The 19222-nt window shown below is 41.0% G+C and overlaps 1 protein-coding gene across 1 annotated transcript in view; it reads right to left on the reverse strand.

Moving 5' to 3' along the window:
• Positions 1–228: 228 nt before the first annotated feature.
• The window catches only part of atp6v1ba (ATPase, H+ transporting, lysosomal, V1 subunit B, member a), a 36299-nt gene continuing 17305 nt past the window's right edge, over positions 229–19222 (reverse strand). The window contains exons 3-14 of the mRNA XM_041947130.1: positions 19086–19184; positions 18504–18597; positions 17794–17871; positions 15546–15685; positions 11285–11386; positions 9691–9788; positions 9337–9460; positions 6324–6474; positions 4846–4928; positions 4217–4321; positions 3890–4019; positions 229–1524 (exon numbers count right to left, since the gene is read on the reverse strand). Coding sequence (XP_041803064.1) covers positions 1382–1524; positions 3890–4019; positions 4217–4321; positions 4846–4928; positions 6324–6474; positions 9337–9460; positions 9691–9788; positions 11285–11386; positions 15546–15685; positions 17794–17871; positions 18504–18597; positions 19086–19184 — 1347 coding nt within the window. The 3' untranslated portion in view covers positions 229–1381. The remainder of the gene's footprint in view (positions 1525–3889; positions 4020–4216; positions 4322–4845; positions 4929–6323; positions 6475–9336; positions 9461–9690; positions 9789–11284; positions 11387–15545; positions 15686–17793; positions 17872–18503; positions 18598–19085; positions 19185–19222) is intronic.

Consider the following 19222-nt stretch of genomic DNA (forward strand, 5'->3'; position numbering starts at 1 on the left):
CCAGCTCCAACACTCTCTGAATCTGTCAGTTTTTTGAGCTTGAATATCCACACATGAATTCAATTGCTATAAAATGACTGTAGACGTTTTACACATTGTTAGATGAAAGTAAGGTAGGTAAATGAGGAGCCGGTGTCAGTCAGAGATGGTTGTGGCTGGCTAAGAGGGCTGACAAACCAAGCACAGGAAGAATACATGTGATGAATGACAGGTGTATAAAGATCAGACAACAGTATACTTAATTTATTCATGGACACAAACACACAAAACCATTATAGTTTCACAACAAAGAATTAGTTTCTGCAGACAGATGGGAATGTTTAATATACTCTGCTATATTCATTTTTCGCAACACAAATCAAACAGCAAAACACAAATAATGTAAACATCCACTGTATAGTTTCCAGAGTCGGTAGAGGAAGCAAGAGGGAAGAAAGAGTGAAACCACTGCAGACAGCATACAGTAAACATCTCAACTCTGCTTGTGTCCCAAGTTTCTCTGTTTACTCAGGATGCTTTCCTCGTCATGTTGAGGATGCTGACATGAGAACATTTGCGTAATGGCCAACTTTAGGTCACTGACATGAAAAAAATACAGCGGTCGCCTATTATTAAGCAATAACCAGGCAGTGGATGAGAGAAACACACATTTCTGATGTTCAGTTGGTGAAACTGTGAGTTTGTGTTGTTCATTCAAATGGTGCTTTGTAGTTTAGAAAATGACAGTCAAGCTGAATAAATCTTTCTGCCAGTCTCAATAAAAACCCCACTCTGAGCTTCACCTACTGGTACTGGGTGCAGGGGTACTGTACTTCAGGGACATTGTTATTTTGACAACCCCCCTGCAGATATATATATATATATATATATATATATACACACACACACGTCTTTCTTCGGTTGGAAACCTCTTGCTTTTAGCGAGAAATTGATATTACATAGGATTTAGTTATAAAAACAAGAGGGGAATCCAGCGGTAACACACCCCAATAAATAAGGACTGATCTATAATTTTAAGGATATGTTCACGTTTTTGCAATTAAGGGTAGACATTACAACCACAGACACTTTCCATACACAACGTCTGGACACAGATACACTACAGTACATCTACAGAAGGGGGAGATTATTGCCCTGTTCTCATTCGGGGTAGGAGAATGGGGGTGGTGTTGGGGTGAGTTGATTGATGAAAAGAAGATGTACTGGCAGAAATAAGAACTGTGGAGAAAGAGGAGGTGAGGTTTAAGATGGGTGAAGGCTCGGCAACATCGGCCTCCAAGTACAGGGCTCTAGGGTGAGATGAGAGAAAGGAATACCAGGAGAGGAGGATGCTGGGGAGAAAGGAGAGTGGGGCTAGAACCAGAGCATCCCTTAGTTTGCCTCAGTGACGGGCAGCAGACTCCCTTGGGTAAAATTCAGCCAGGGTGCTCTGAGGAATCCTCTTGAGCATCTCCTTGGGGAAGATTCGCAGCAGCTGCCAGCCGATGTCCAGGGTTTCATACACTGTCCTGTTGTCGTACGGGCCTGAGGGAGACAGAGGGACCACCGACGGTGTGGGTTAGCATCCAAACACAATATCACCAGGGGCTGTCTCATGCATACACATTCTCAACTGTACATCACATCAAGCAAAACATCTTCTTGAAAATGGACCACAAGGAAGATGATTCCAATAAATTCAGTGTTACTGTCACCACTTGTTTTGTACATAACATTGGCATATTATCACATAAAATGGTTATGACAAGTGTGTTTTGTGGTTATTTCTACAAGCAGCAGACACAGAGCAACATTATCTTTTCACTGGATTGGATTGTATTTGTGTCCTCCTGATAAGTCAAACATTCACTCTATTTTGGTCTCCACCAACTCTGGAGAAAAAGATCTGGCTCTTAGCATGTGGAGTATTTTTTTTGTTTTTGTTTTTTTAGTTTAGGCTTGGTGAATCATCGAAAATAGAAAAATGGGATGTATAAGCCATCACACTTGTTGTGTTGCAGTACATACAGTATAGTCAGTTCTGTTTGCCTTTCAAGGGCAACATACCAACAGCTTTGTTTGTGACATGATGTCATCAATTCATCCAAAGGACACAGTTTGAGATTTTAAGATTACATTTTCTTTTCCTTTGTCATGGTCAGGTTAGCATCTTGCAAGCATTAATTCATGTGTTATTACCAACATTAGGTGGAAGAGGCTGTACTGAACCTGAAGACTGTAATAGGACATGGAATCTTTACATTGATGCATCTAAATATCCATGACTTAATTACAATCCAAGAAGAAATATATAAAAGGAATACAAATATTTTTTTTGTTTTAATCAATATCAATCTCATGTATATACAATCAGAGCTTACCAGTGACTGTTCTAACTGTATTTCTGTTCTATTGTTTTTGTCTATTTGTACTTCATTTCATGTAATCAAAATGTTTAATTCTCATATCATTCTATTTAGCCTGATTTTATTTGGTTTCCACCACAGCTAATGCAGTTAATACAGAAACAGTTACAGTCAAATCAGTTGTTTAATGTGCGCAGACAGTTTACTAGAGAGAACAGTGGAAGACAGATGTGAGAGAGATGACTTTATGGCTTCCTCCAAAATAAAGAGAGTAGATGAAAAAAAAAAAACAACATTTTAAAGATCAATATACAAACATAGTACATTCACTCTTCCGGCAGCCACTTCTAAACCAGTGTTCTGAACGTCTGGAGTAATCAAAAGCAGCACTGTGAAGCGTCACTACGACACAAAGCACAGCTCTTCTGAGCAAATGCATCCACAGGAAAGTGAGGAAATGCAAAGTTGCTGCAGATGTAACTGATGATGCCCAGCTTATGGTGTAGGTATAGTGGGTGTAGCTCTGTGAGGATCTGTTGGGTGTAACACCACGAGACGCATAAAACAGGAGAGGGGGCCTTTATATGGGGGGCAATAAAGGAGATGCTGAGAAAGAGGAGGACAGATTGGAAACAGGTCTGGTCTCCGTCACAACAGATGGTGCCCTCCTTGCTTGCTACTGTCCATCAAAGTTATTGCTTAATCTCTGACCCTCCTCTGAACCCAATTGTATTCGTACTATTATTTTTTAATACGTATTGTTGTGAGTTGGATGGGGAAGAAAAATCTAAGAATATTCCTCTCTCCATTTCTCTGCTTTCTCTGTCTTGCTATGACAACTCCTCTCCTGTGGAATCCGTCATTGTCTAACAGAGAAAATACAGCTCTGTATGTACAGTATCTACCAAAACGATTAAACCATCTCAACACTGAGCTTTGTTGAGTCACTTTCAAGAAAAGCGAGATTAAAGATAATGGCGAGGTATGCGAGAGGGAAACTACACAGATCAATATTTTCCAGGGACAAACTTAACTCAGAAATGCAATGTGAACGCCACTTCAACCACCACAAAGCAGTATACCATAACAGATGAGCAAAACTACTCAATAACCGGAAGCACTGTTCCTACTGTTGGTTAGTTTCCTTGTTATTCTGGACCACCACTTTACATGTACTCTGACCTTATTTCTGTGCAATAATAAAACATATAAAGACTGCGTTTGCACTTTTTTTTATATATAATTAAATCACAAGAACTCTCTTGTACTGCCCCCATTCCCACTTCTGAATTTCCATCATAATCACTATGGCGTAAAGGTTCCACATGTGTCACTCATTCATTTTTGTCCATAGTGAACTCTTTGTTCTGGGCGTGTAAATAGCCGATGAAACAATGAACATCCCATATTAGCTGTGGTTACCAGCTACCACTTGCACCTTCACTATTATGAAGGATGGTGACATGTTAGCTCCGTAACAGTGTACACAAATACATGGAAATGAGGTTGAAAATTTGTGAATTGCTCCTTTAGTACGTTCTCACCCTGAGCGATGAAGTTCTTCTCAAACTTTTGTAGGAACTCGAGGTAGAGCAGATCATCAGAGGTGAGGGCCTCCTCTCCAACCACAGCCTTCATGGCCTGGACATCCTTACCAATGGCATAACAGGCATACTGGAGACAAGGAGAGACATTAATAGTAATAATGGTTGGTTACAAAATAATTATTGTCTGTATACTGTCACAGCCCCCTTCATACAATATGCTTGTCAATGCTTCAAGTTATTTACCAAACTGTCGACATTATTCTGAGGGAAAAACATGACGTCCAGGTTACAGGATATTTAGGCACAATAGGTAAGATTAGTTACCAGCTGGTTGGAAACATCAGCATGGTCCTTCCTGGTCATCCCCTCACCGATGGCTGACTTCATCAGACGGGACAGTGACGGCAACACATTGATGGGTGGGTAGATCTGAAAGAGGAAGAGGACACAGTTGGATTACATGTTGTGTTAATGCAAACTATTTTGTTGTAACTATAGTGGACACTACAACAAACAAGTCCAAAGCTTAGTAGAGAGGTCTATTTAGGGTCATATTTACTTTGTCAGAAATATGTAGACAGATGAGATAAGCCCTCCCAGAGGATTGCACTTCTTTTCACTCTGCGCTGATACTTTCAATGAGGATCAACAGTCATAAGAGTGATTTAGCTGACAAGCTTTATGGCAACAAATTGAAAATTCTGACCAAGGCTTAAATTCTGTACAAGCCAGGAAACACTGTGCCTTGTGCTAATATATTGCACTATATTTAACAAGTGCATGGAGGAGGTTAGCACAGTTTAGTTCGGCCCTACAAAATTCAGATTAGTTTGAGAAATTCATTCAACCCAGATTATTTTATTTTCTTTCCCCAAATGTCTGAGGGCAACAGTGGGTTTGAATAGATTTCTGTACTGCACTGGCACAGGGCACAATGTAGTGTGGAGAAATACCTGTCTGTTGTGCAGCTGTCTGTCAACGTAGACCTGACCCTCTGTGATGTATCCAGTCAGATCAGGAATTGGATGGGTGATGTCTGTTAGAGGCAAACAAATGCTTTCAATCACAACATATCCAACAAATAATCTTGTATTGTATAAACACATGTAAACACTACATATAGTATCTCAGTTGAGTTCAAAGTGAAGATCCTCTACAATTAAGGCACTACTAAAATCACTTTCTGATCTGCTGCCATTACAATATGTGAAACACAGTACAAAAATAGACAGAATTTCTGCTAGCTTCCCATTTTAATGCCCTTTCCTCTGAATCAAGAGCCCTTGGGAACAGTGTGTAGCAAAAGCTGACACAATCCTCCCTGTGATGCTGTAATGGGGGACTCCTTTTTGATAGGAGTAGGCTCTTCATACAAGTTGCTATGGTAACTACAGGCATCAAAGATGTCTCCTCAGTCTATTTGAGATGCCTACTCCAGTAATTCAAAGAATTACCTGCAGAGAGATTTAGCCATTTAAGCACAGAAAATACCATTGTTCATAATTCATGTCTATGTCCCCTACAAGACTGACAACTGACCCTTCCTCTGTCCCACCCCTTTTTGTTCTGTGCTCCAATAACAGCTGAGCAAGCCTGGTGCCCGGCAGAACCAGGGTCATCTTTTGCTGTTATATTTATGCTATGTGCTAGGCTCTTGTGTGCTGGGGTATTTGTAATAAGGAACGCTTGATACCGTGACCATGTGTAAGGCGATGTGTTTATTCCATTCCCAAAACCCAAAACAAATAAGACAAGATAAGATCTTATTTATCTTACATCATGAGGACTTAGCCTTGTGTCACCAAAAACCCTAAACAAATGCTGTCTGATATAAAGAGTTAATTAGGCTGTGCAGTCAGCTGAACATCAACACCATCCCCAAGGACAACTACGTACCATTACGATGTGAAGTCTCATTACACTGGTGTCACAATCTATCATGCACATGTTACATTATATACAGTCACGTCTTAAGTTAGCCACTGTTTGCAAACCGCTAGCTACATCCTGAGGACTTAGCCTTATGTCACCAACGTTAGCCAGGTTTGCTTCCTCCTTATTTCCGTGGAAACGTTAAAGAGATTTGGAGAGGGGCAACGTTATCTTTTAGATATACACAATGTCTAGCATCCCAACCAGAAAAGCTACCTCAGTGAAAGGAGATGGGATGAGGAGAGCCTCTGTTTCCATTGTTTTGTCTTGTTCATAAAAGCTAACATCGTGACTATATCCATCCATAGCTTACTGTCATCCGTGTTGTTGGCTTCTTGAAGCTATATTGCCCAGAAACTGCCTGCAGCACGCAGCTAAACAGAACCAGTGTCTAAATGTTTCCTTTTGTCAAGCTTGTCCGACCTAGCAACAGTAACTAGGGGGCGGGACTTTGGAACGGTTAATCGTGAAGAAGTCATTTGGTTCCAGCAGCGCTTACCATCATTGGGCATGGTGAGAATGGGGATCTGGGTGATGGAGCCGTTTCTGCCCTCCACTCGGCCAGCACGTTCGTAGATGGTGGCCAGATCAGTGTACATGTAGCCAGGAAAGCCTCGACGGCCGGGCACTTCCTCTCGGGCAGCCGAGACCTACAGATGAGGAGTGGGTGGTGAGTGAGTGCAACAAGAAGAGTAAGCAAGAGGACACAAGGCTGTTAACATGCATTCACATTCATTTCATCTGTCATGTTCATTATTGTTTTGCTTAGTGGGGAACAGCACAACAAGATGAAAATATAAGGGAGGGAGCAAAACTAGAATTTATTTGGAGCTGTGTTTTCATCCACTTGATGAAGGGAAGTCCAAAATTCACTCCCATAGCTCTATCTTTGGTCTCCACCAACCCCTGAGAGAAACATCTGGCTCGTTATTTGCTACTTGCTAACTTTGTCTGCCATTTCATGCTGGATGGGTAGTGTGCAGTGGATATATCGGAGCTTTTTCACTGAAGACTAGACTTCACTATGTTTTTTTCAGGGCTGATATTGATAATTAGTAATCAAGGAGACAAATATACACTTTAGTGTAAATGAAGTGTCAAATTTAGAATAACCAGTGGTTGAATGTAACTCAGTATCAGACGTCCACTACATTTTAGAGCCAAATATCGTACTTTTCTTGCATTCGATATATTTGATAACTTTAGTGACAAGTTATTGTGCAGATTCAGACTATTAGCATAAAATCTATATCAATTAATAAATGATGATATATTAGCAAAGATTAAGCTACCCAGCAGTACAAAAGTCATTAAAATGACCAACAACAACATAACACATTATCCTGAAACAGGCCGTACTACATTTGTACTTGTTGTACTTAAGGTGTATTTTAATGTTCATACTTCTGTGACTTAAAATTTTGAAGACAATGTAGCATTGCTTAAGTAACATATCTGAACATTTATTTGACCTTTGAGAATACCAGGAATCCCAACACAAAACTTGCCATTACGCATATGTTTAATTCAATGCTGCAAAAGATGACTTGAAAAGGATCTTGAATAAGTGTAAGGAGTTAACTGCAAATTTAAATAAATAAACAAAATAGCTAACCAAAGTTTTACAAAATAAAACAGGCAAAAAATAAAAATAAAACTACTAAAACTTAATTTTGTATTGAAATTTGAGCCTTTCTCCCAAAGTCCTTGTACTCAAGTAGCTGTCTCAGTTCAGCAGGACCAGTCTGAGGCTGAACTGCAGAGACTTCACTACAGATGAACTCACACAAGACAGACATTGTGGTTAACTGTACGTCATTATTCAGGGACTCTGAGGAAAGAGTGACTGATTTAAAGGCCATCGCTTTTGCATTTAGGAGACTAAAACACCAGTCGGCATCCGTCCTTCCTCCTGTCCCCTGTCCTCCTCTCTCTGCTGCTGACGTGACTCACTGCCTGCTACATATCTGTGGTGGATGGCAGATATCTCTTTCTACACTTTCTGTTTTGATAAAGAACTGGCTTTCCACTGGCAAAGGTTTCATTGCGCTCACAGGAACGTGCATACAGTAGTTGTTATCAACTCAAGTAAAAGGTTTTCTTTTACTTCAGCTGCTTCACTGCGTCTGCTCTGCAGTGCTGTGAAGTCATGACCGCTCTGCTCCGCCTCTGACTGGCTAGTACTTGTCGCCTTTGTTGCTTGGGATGGTTAGGTTTAAGCACGAGGAGTGAGACTGGCTGGGGTCAGTCAGAGGCAGAATAGAGCAGGTCATGCCTTCGCCATCCTTGGAAAAAAAGGTCTTTAATGTTTCCCTACAGATCTTTGGGGTACAGCGGATTAAGGGGAGTGTGATTCATTTCAAACCAAAGAAATAAATATTATTTTTATTTCATCTCATGTACAATCAGCTTTTCTGATATACTCTTCCTCCTAAACAAAAAAAATCTACTAAATCCATTCACTGGTGGAGAGTCAAGTGATGATAACTCCTTCAGTATCTTTCAGAAGAGGCAAACAGCTGGTTGGAAATGTTGCCATTCTGTTTTCAGACCCTTCACAAAAATGACCAAAAGCAAATCCTTGTTCCCAAAGTCAAGTGAATTCAGAGCAAGAGGGAAGAAAATGCGTTCTATTCATCCTTGGATTCAAAGGTTGATGGGCAGGCTAAGCACTTGTGAACTGTAGATTCAATGCAAAACTCAACCTTCACATGCGTGAATGGGAACTAAAGTTAAATGTTAATGTCCTCCTGGGTCTTTGTACGCACTGAAATGCCTATCAAGCTGCCTGAGTCGAAGCTGAATATTGGTGCAGCGCACATGTGCCAAGGTTATGGACAGCGAATCTGAGAAGGGAAAACACATATGCACATGCACTATTTAAAACCCTACATTGTGCTGCCAGCATATTGAGACAGCAAACTGTACAACATAAAGGGATTATTACAGTAACACAAAAGAGTGAGTCAAGAAAGCCTGACTCCTCAACCAGGGAGAAAGGAGGGCAGTGGGTGGAGGGGCAGGGAAGGGGACCATTTCCTTTTAAAGCCAAGCAGACAATAATGAAGTTCAGGTATTTCCTACAAGAATGAAGGACACACTACCCTCCCTTTCAGCAACAGTCCCCTACAAAAGCACTATTTTTGATATGTGATAAAAACTGCAGTGAGCAGCTGTTTTGGGACATTTTTGAGTCTCCTTTTTTTAAATTAAACTATATTGTAGTGAGCAGATTTCAAAGATACATGTCTTCAGTTAGGAAGCAGTGGGCTTTGAGCCAAGAGCCACAGAAATGATAGCAAATTCACTGAGGGATGGACTAACATTTTTGGTTTTGGACTTTCTACCTCCTTTTTAGTTTCAAGCAGGGTGAAAATTAACCACAGCGAAATAAGTTTTTTACTGCTCACACACTCGGCCATTTCCACTTGTGTTCAGAGAAATGTGCCCGACAGTGCTTGTGAAAAACCGAATAGTGAAACCAATCTGAGACGGATGAGTTGTGATCGTACCTCTCTGAGAGCCTCAGCATACGAGCTCATGTCAGTCAGGATGACCAGGACGTGCTTCTCACACTGGTAGGCCAGGTACTCTGCTGAAGTCAGCGCCAAGCGAGGGGTGATGATACGCTCGATGCTGGTTGGTCGTGGAGAAAAAGTAGTTATTCTACTGCACATATAACATGAGGTCTGAATTTACCTCTAAAATCTGTTCTAACTAGTCGTTCTTTCCATTTGAGAATATAAAGCCGACAAACTCTAACATTCTGTGAATCCACCGTTCAGAATTAATAATTAAGGGAAGCATACAAGAACTGGGATTGGCTGGTAGTGGGACCACTTGTTGAGACTGTTTGTGAATCTTACGTGGGGTCATTGGCCAGGTTCAGGAAAAGGCAGACGTTGTCCATGGAGCCATTCTCCTCAAAATCAGACTTGAAGAACCGGGCAGTTTCCATGTTGACCTGAGAGACAGATGACACCAGTTAATGACTGACGCACTGTAGCTGAAAGATCTTGATCCATTCTGACAAAGATGGAGCACAAGCCCCTTTCAGACATCAAATGTGTAACATTATTGCTTTCCTCTATCTGCTACAGCAAAGATTTTTAAACTGTGATGTGCGCCTTCACTGGGGGATGTGTGAGCTGAAGGGGGGGCACACAGGGAGAGACATGAGGCAAAGACACTGTGCGAGGAGAAACTGCCAGATGCATGCTGGTGTTGTAAAAACAATGGGAGGATGGCTGTTGTAGTATGGCCCGCTCATCAACATGGTCAAATATTTTTTAAGTTTCAGAGTAATCCAGTGATAGTTGTCTGCACATGCGCGGGTATACTGCAAACAGGAAGTGCTCATCGTCGCTGAGGGGTGCACTCAGTGTCAAACTCCTGTGGTGTAGCAAGAGCAGTATACGATCTTTTTATAGATAAACTTATAATACAATATAATAAAAAAATGGGATCCTACCCTTTAATTAATAACCATTAAGGGTGGCACATTAAATCAAAAATCCATCGAAATGAAAGATTTTTCAGCATCAACGATTTTCCCTGGATTTTTTTCCTCCAGCCCTGCCTACTGTCGGAAGGGAGAGGGAAAAAAATATAAAACACTACAAATTATGAATCAAGGCTCGGTAGTCTAACAGTGGTCAACAGTGGATGTGAGTGTTTCTTTTCTGGACCCATGTCTGTCCAAACACAACTGAAGTTTAGTGGTTGATACACTAATCTATCAACAGTCTTGGTAAAATGAGACAAAAATGTTCATAAGACCAAGACAAACTATAAACAATTTTTAAATGCATAAGGAGTCGTTCAACAGGAGCTGTTAGCTCAATAAAAGTCTCAGTCTGAGTAAACAAAGGCTTTGTGTTTTAACTTTGTTTTTACCATTAAACAGATGCATTGCTGTTACTCTGTGCACTATGTCCTTTGAGTTACCCTTTAAAGAAAAGCATGTCTATGTGCTGACTTGTATAAATCCCTATTAACACTGCTTTTCAACTCTCCTGCTAGACTCACCACAATGGGATGTGAACTGGTGGAGAGGTGGAAGAGGGAAGGATTAGCATTTAGCAAGTGAAGCAAGTGTGTGTGTTTGGTAGAGGTCAACCTGTCACAATCAAGGCATTACTGCAGCCAGGAGGAGCAGCTGAGGAGGAGAGAACTTGATACTGCGGGGGGGACAGCACTAAAGGGCCTGTTGAATTAGTAACCTGTCTACATGGCCAGGGGATATGCTCAGAGATGCAGAAGTAACAGGAGGGACATAGAGGTTAAATCACCTGGCGAATAAAAGACAGAAAGCTGGGCGGGAGAGAGGGGACAGAGTGTCACGTCAGGGCGCCGGGGTTAAGAGCGGGATTAGAGTCACAAATGGGGGGGTGGGAATGGGTGTGGGGGGGGGGCAGGGTGGAACAAGTGTACGCTAAAGGCTGCAATTTATCTGCTTACCCCCATGGCTGCGAAGACAATGGCAAAGTTCTCAGCACTGTAGTCCATCACATCCTTGGACTTCTGCACCAGGCCGGCCTGGCGACAGATTTGAGCAGCAATCTGCGAGCAAGAAAACACGTAGATATATAAAAAAGACAGGCAAGAGGTCACACAGTCTCCTATATACACACACATGTCACCCAGTGCAACAGTGTGGCTGGTTCATATGTGTTTTTGGACAACAAACGAGCTCTATGAATAAGATATGTCAGGTTTTGGATAAAGTTCGAGCAACGTTTGTTAAAAGGTTCAGCACCCAGCTGTTTTTTTTCAAAGAATTGTAAAAAAACAAACTAAAGATGAACATCATCAGTAGGAACCAATGAGCTTGGAGGTGAGTAGATTTACAGAGACAATACTGCATAGGAGATCAAATCATTTTTGGTTTTAGTCCTTTCATGAAATTAGTAAACAAAAAGACAAATGAAGAGTATTCAGTTTAAAGGCTTCACACAGATGACTTATCTAGTCTTCAATTACGTTTCTAAAAGCACGATACAACAAACCAAAAGCAATTAAATGAGGCAGAGTGAAGAGCCTGTGTGATACTTGAAAGAGGAATTTCACGCTCATCACGTAAAGTCATGGCCGCTGTGTTGATCCAGCCTGACCTCTCCGTGCACCCCAGTCCAGGCACCTGGCCCATAGAGGATACGAGCGCGAGTGACCTCTGTGGCATGTGCTTAATGAAACAACAGGCCAAGTTTTCACACCATCTGGACGGCACGAAAAGCCGGTCATCAGTAGGCGGACAACACACGCCGTGTTCCTGTGGCTGCCTCGACAGAGGAACCTTTTTGTTTGTGCATTTTCGGAGTGCGGATGAGATCTGGGGGGGCGGCTGTGTTTATGCTCATCGTACAACAACTGATTAAAGAAACTGATGCTGTGACAGATTTAATTTTTACCATAATACTAGTTAAAATAAAGCATTAGTGCCTCAAAGTTTGGATTAAGTTATTAAGCTGCGTGAATATATTAGCATACAATTTAAACTTGTGGTTGTGTCTGCCTAGTGAATGGAATCACGCTTCTTTTAACTGTTTTGGTCTTCACCAATGCCTAAGAAAAATGAATCTGGCTGTTAATCTGCTAAATGCTCCACTATGTTCACCAGCTTGTTGCTAACTGAGCAGGTAGTGAACGGTGGGGTTTACACTGAAAACAGCTGCCTACTGTTTCGGTGAGACTGAACCGTAACAGTAAAGTTGCAGGCTGTAACACCAAGTGTTAGAGGAGGCCGGGTTTGTCTGGGAGGGCTAAGGGGAGTGCAAAGTTGATGACAATCACCTGTGGGTCACAACGAGCAACACCTTCACGTTACAGCCATTTAACACAGTTATCTTTAAACTTTAAAGTAAAGTTATCTTTAAGTCATTCAGATAAAGTTTTTTTCTCTTTAATTTCTCCAGAGTGTGTGGAATGCTTCAGGCTTCCCTACATGTTGAATTTAGATGTGTCTCAGTAAAATATAAAATATTCAGTGAAAGAAAAGATGGAGCTGACTGATGTTTATTTTTAGCGTAACAAAAGAAATAAAGCTGTCCTCTAACAGCAATGTCGCTGGTTAGCATTTTGATCATTAACACTTGATGTAAACCAAGACTGCACAGCGCAGCGGTCCACAAAATGTATTAAATAAATACATAAACTACTTCATTTCTGTTTTTTTAGGAGGAGGGGGTAGGGGTAGTCAGTATTGTACTCCTACAAGGTTAGGTTAGTTAAAGGTCACTCCTACAGTTAAAGGACTGTAGGAGTGAAAAGAAGACACAGGGGCCAACATTGGTTCCTAAATCCTCTTTTTTATCTTAAGAGCATCAAGAACAACCAATGGCCTGTCACTCAAGAAACCACAATTGCACTGGAGTGCTTCAATAGATTGAATCAATCAATACTGTTTGCCCGAATACAACAGAGTTGTCTTTGTGTCCATTGTACATTTCATTTTCGTGAATGAATGAAATAACATTTTTTTTTGCCTTGGGACCATTTCCAAAGCTCTCCTACTTAAACCAGGGTAGTGTGACAAATGCCTCCATCAGTCTGGGAATAACAGATCACTCACCTGCTTTTAGTATGACCTGATCTAGTTGGTTTAATTTCCACTCAGCCACAATGAAGCCGTGCGGGCTGCACAGCTGTCACAATGATTAAAACAGACACGAGCAAAAGCCAGAGCCCAGAGTGCTACACAAACACAATGAGTTTGGTTGAAGGTTTGTTTCCTTTCAGGGCGAAGTACCAGTCCCACAAACTGACATGAAATGCACAGTTTTCCTGATGAGGGATTTCTTTTGGTCAGTGGTCAATGTTGCTGTCATTTACATGTAAATGTGGGCGGGTAACTGTAACCATGGCACCTACCAATTAACTTCTGTCAAAAGTTTTACTATAATTCAACTGATTTTAGACATCATGAGATATTCAGGCATGCAAAACACTTGTCTTGTCTATGCAGGACAACTGAGTCATGAATTTCCATTGTGAGGCACGAAAAACCCTGGAGAGAAAGCAGAACTGTGCACTGCTGAGTGTCATGTGACCCTGAGGGAAACAGTTGACACACATGACCTGACTCATCAATATTAACTATTTCCACCGAGACTGCCGCAGAAATAAACAGCAAATTATCCAAAAGCTTTTATCTTTGGATAAAAGACACTCCAGATGCCAAATCGAGCACGGAGGTTCATTCTTGACCTTGGGACCGTATACAGCCAGTTACGGCTGAAACACACGCATCTGCTGCAGCATTCCCACAGCGCAGCACATCCACTATAATCAACTGAAGCTGCTACACTAACAATGGAGGCCGTGCACACCTGTGCGGGAATCATGCTACTACTCATCCGAAGCACTGCGTCTGTGCTCATTGGATTCTGGCCGTTAGTTTCAGGAATAGCTAAGGAGTTGAGTTTGTCAAATGCTCAAGAAATTATTATCAAGAAAAAAATTGGGAAGGATTAAGCTCCATTTCTATTTAGGCAAATGAATGAGAGAGAGCTAAGGAGGTTTTTTTTAACTACTGCAATTTTTGCTGCAATCACAGCCTATAACTATGTAGCATCACTGGATGTGACTCCACTACCACTGGCCAGTTATTAGCTATACAAAGAAAAATACCCAATGACCACCTAACAACAAAGTCCAGACAGAACTGAAAGGTGTAGTCAAAGATTTCACTAAAAGAGTCATGTAGCACAGCACAGAAGATTTGAGACTTGTGATGGACATGGGGTATTATTCTAGCAGCAGCTAACGTAGCCTTGGGCCGCTAGCCTTAAGCAGAGATGAGGACTGGGCTACAGACGTCTGGCCAAAATACACCGTTGTCAAGTGGCGCATGTCAAAACAGGCGGCCCTATTATTGACTATAGTCAACCCCCCGCTGGCAGCGGCTAGGCGGACATCGGCACCCATCAACACACCACCTGATGATACTTCACACCACTGTCCAGCTTCTCTGCCCTGAAAAACACTCATGGAAAAAAGTTGTTTTGCACTTCAATACAGTGCTGGCCCAGCTACAGATGTTGTTTACTGGTTTGTTGCTTGGTTTTCACTGTAGTTTTAACAGCTTTGCTCGTGCCTGTATCTACAAAGCACGAAACCATAAAATAAACTGCACGCCTCCTGCGGCCGCTCTTCTTCTCCTCTGCTCCCATGGCGTGTCGTTGTCCCGTGTGGTTGCGCTGCAGGATAACACGAGTGCTATGGCAGTTTGTTTTCAGCTTGACTCCACACACTCTTTACATTTTCAAATGTCTAGTCTTCAGCTCCGATGACTCAAGTAACATCACATGAGGACATTTATCAAACCTCACACTGTGGAGACATTAAAAAGCTTTTATACGACTACTGCATTTTTCCACATATGTAAAAGGACTCCGTAACACCTGGAAACACACTTTGATGTGTAAAATCAAATCACTAGGGTTTATTTCCCACTAATACTGATTACCGCTCAGGTACTGAGTTGGAAGCCTTTCTTTTACTTTGCAATATCCAGCATTAACCTGGAATTATTAGAAAAAAGGAACTGAGATATTTGATATCATTTTTGTTGTGTTGATTTCTATTTGATTTGCATTTTAGTATGAAGGAACTTCTGAAACCAATTTCTTGGCATTCAGATGATATTGCCAGGAAGCTGGTAATCAGGCAACAGAGGGGTTTTTTCTGTACCCAATGAAATCAATAAGGTTGGTGGTCTCACCTCATTGTGGGGCAACCCAGCAGCAGAGAAAATTGGGATTTTCTGTCCTCTGGCAATGCTGTTCATGCCATCGATGGCTGAGATGCCAGTCTGGATCATCTCCTCTGGGTAGATACGGCACTGAGGATTGATGGGCTGACCTGAAAACAAAGGAAAGGCTTAACACTCAGAGTAAAACAATGATACACATCCCTGCTCATTATACAGGCGGTAGGTGGAACATCCGTCTATGGCCGTCTATGTTTGTTCAGCTGATAATGTGTAATTGTTGCTGAGAGGGGTTTTTCTCAATGTCAATTTTTAGTTCATAGTTTAAGAACAAGGTCTTTAAGGTGAATAATGTAGAATATAAAAACAAGAATCACATAAGTAGGACAAAGAACATAATTATTAGCAGTGTAACTGATGGAAAGTGTGAATATAAAGCAGAAATTGAAAGCAGTGTGAATGCTAGATGTTGAGAAGCTGCCACTAAACTGGTTTGCTGTTGAAAGAGTATGAAGAGCTGGAACAGTGGGAAAGAGAGCGAGAAACTTCCCCCATATGGAACATATGAAAAAGCTGAATTCAAGTGTTCCGAGTGCCCTGACTTGTTTATTGTTGAGGCTTTGAGTTGGAAGAGCTTGAAGATGAGTACAGCCCATAATGTATAAAAGATGTGGAACATTATGAGGTCTGAAAGGAGTTCCTTTTTTTTTTTTTTTAAATTTTGCAAACAATGTATACACTATTTACAATTGTTGAGAAAAAACATTAAGTGCATATTTATGAGACAATACATGAAACAAAGGGTGGGAATTGTGGATACACAATACAGGGAGATGTACATGAGGGAAGGAGGAGTTGTGCGTGGCTGATAATGGTTGACTGCTTATACGGACCTATGTAAATATGTATTCATTTAGTTAATTGGGTTAAACCATTTTTTAGATTTGTTTCATCAATGGGGGAACCAGAAAGAGGAAATAGTAGAAAGGGAATCAAATAAAAGAAAAAGGAAAAAAAGAAAACAAAATAAAATACAAAAACAAAAACAAAAACATGTCTGCTAACACTCTGGCAACCCCGTCCAACATGAGCCGATAAAGGCCGGGACCCCAACCACGCACCCACCCATCAGCCCAAGCCAGCCCCAGGACCACCGCCCTGCAGCACCCTCCTCATCCTGAGCTTGCTTTTGTCCCCTTTCCCATGTTTATTCCTGACTTTTAGTGAGGTGCATTAAAATAAGCATTGCGCTTACCCTGTTCTGTTGTGTATTTTATTTTTATTTCATCCCCTATGTGCCTGATTTTATGAAGTGCATTAAAAGAAGAGGTTACAGGGCTGCAGGGCAGGGACACAGGGTGGGTACAGGCAAGGGCCCCAAGGGTGTGCCGAAAGGAAGCAGAGGACCAAAGTTTTAATACAATAATACAAATGAGGGGAAATAGGTAAATCATGAAACGGAAAACAACTATGGATTGGGATGTTTTTGTACTTTTTAATATTAATAATGTGTTTTGTTTTGGATTAAGATTAAGTTGAAGAGAAATTTTTAGGAAGAGTGAAACTTCAACTGCGATTGCAGGAAAAGTAATAAAGGGATGAAAAAGTGACATTAATGTGAGAAAGTGTCATGAACGTTTGAAAGTTTAAAAGAAGTTTCTCTGAATGTATGAATACATGGGAAGAAGCTGAAGATGAGTGTGTTTGAAGGGTTTCCATTAGAAACCGTTTCAGATAAAAGGGGATACTCTGTTTGAAGCTTAGGTTTGATGAGATTTAAAAGTCGAATAATCACCAAAATGTAACGAAAGTGGGACATTTCAAACACTGACATGAGTGTATAGCTGAAAGTATGAATGAGCAGATACGAGTTGGAAAACATAAGAAAGTCTGAAGATGTGTCAATTGTAAGCGTGCTAGCCACTCATCTGAATAAGGAAAATTTCTCAGAAAACACTGAATATTTCTGAAAGCATGAAAAGTTTGAACAAATTAAAAATGCCCGCATTGAGCTGATCTTATATATATATATATAAAGTATCTAGTTGAAAAATGTGGAACTAGCTTCCTGCATTCACAGCAGCTCTATCTGACCAATATGTACAATTTGCATCAGAAATTTCCTCGTGTTCCTCCGAACTGCAGTAATGAAGTAAGTGGACAAGCACCGTAGCTACATTGCGGACGTACATACGTCTTACGATACCCGAGTTTGGGTACAGACACCAAAATGATTTTTCAGTACTTCACTGTGTCGTACCCATGATGTCCAGGTAGTCCTCAGCCAGAACGCTGGGCCCACGGTCAATGGGTTTTCCTGAGCCATTGAACACTCGCCCTGAAAGAGAAAGATTTTCTCCTTTGAGCCGAGTACATATCAAGCCTATCATTTGATAAATAGCAACTATTTAGTTTATCTGGAAGTTGAATTCAAAGATAATTACTAAGAAACTCAGATAAAATGAAATTCATTAGATGACACTTCCAACCACATCTGATCTATTCTGTTTTGTGTCAGACTCTAAACAGATAAGAGTGGCTCTGATGGCTCTTGTTGAGTCTACAAGTAACAAGTACAAGTAATTATAAATTCATGGACGTGATTAATGATACTTCAAAAACAAAAGCAGGCTTACTTTCTACAGCTATTCAAATATATGTAACCTTGTGCTGTACCGAGATAATCACACTGATTGAGACATTCAAGAACATTCCGAAAAAAGGTTTGATTCAGCGCCGTTTTGCTTTTACCATTTACTGAAAATGTAAGTAAAATAAGCATATTGAAGGAAAATGCAGTTTAACGTTACACAGCATTCAAAGTGTTTTAAAATTTTCATCTTTGTGTTACAAAGATAGAAGGAAGAAAGGGAAAGTGCCTAGATGTAAAAACAACCAGAACTGTGGACTAATTAGGATTATAATTTAGTGTTCTGACTGAACTTGGATGTAAAATCAGGTTAGTCATACCCAGCATGTCCTCTGACACTGGAGTACGCAGGATGTCACCAGTGAACTCGCACGCCGTCTTTTTGGCATCGATGCCTGATGTTCCCTCAAACACCTGAACAAACACAGACATGAAAAAAAATCTTCAAGACAGTTTCTCTGCCGTGGTTAGTTACAAGAGTAGTCAAGACTAACAGTCGACGGCCACCCGAACAGCTCGGCGAGGCTATACTACACTAAACTAACAGCTAACATGCTTACAATGCTAATGATAGCATGCTAATATTAGGCAGGTATAATGCTTACCATACACACACAAATACGGTCAAGCCCAAAATTTTCACTTAAAGCTACTTTTATTCAACAAGCAAGTTTTTTCTTGATTGGAAATGACACAGACGTCTCCCAGAAGATAATAAGACGATGTAAAAGAGGAATAATTGTGTAAAAAATATCCCTCAGCTTTCTGTTTTACATTTGAGCAATAAGTGGCATGTCCAAAATTGTTCATACCCCGTGCAAACTGTCACAGTCAAAGTTCGACACATTCCAAATATCAATCACAATCGCTTCCAAGTTCCAGTTCTGAGTTCTGTGTCTCACCTGGACGACTGCCTTGCTTCCAATCACCTCCAGGACCTGCCCACTCCTCTTGGTGCCATCGGGCAGGGTCAGGTGAACAATCTCAGCATATCTGGGGAACTAGATCAAAGAGATTCAACGCAGTTTATACATTTCTA

The sequence above is a fragment of the Chelmon rostratus genome, chromosome 11 (genome assembly GCF_017976325.1).
Source record: "Chelmon rostratus isolate fCheRos1 chromosome 11, fCheRos1.pri, whole genome shotgun sequence".
Classification (NCBI taxonomy): domain Eukaryota; kingdom Metazoa; phylum Chordata; class Actinopteri; order Chaetodontiformes; family Chaetodontidae; genus Chelmon; species Chelmon rostratus.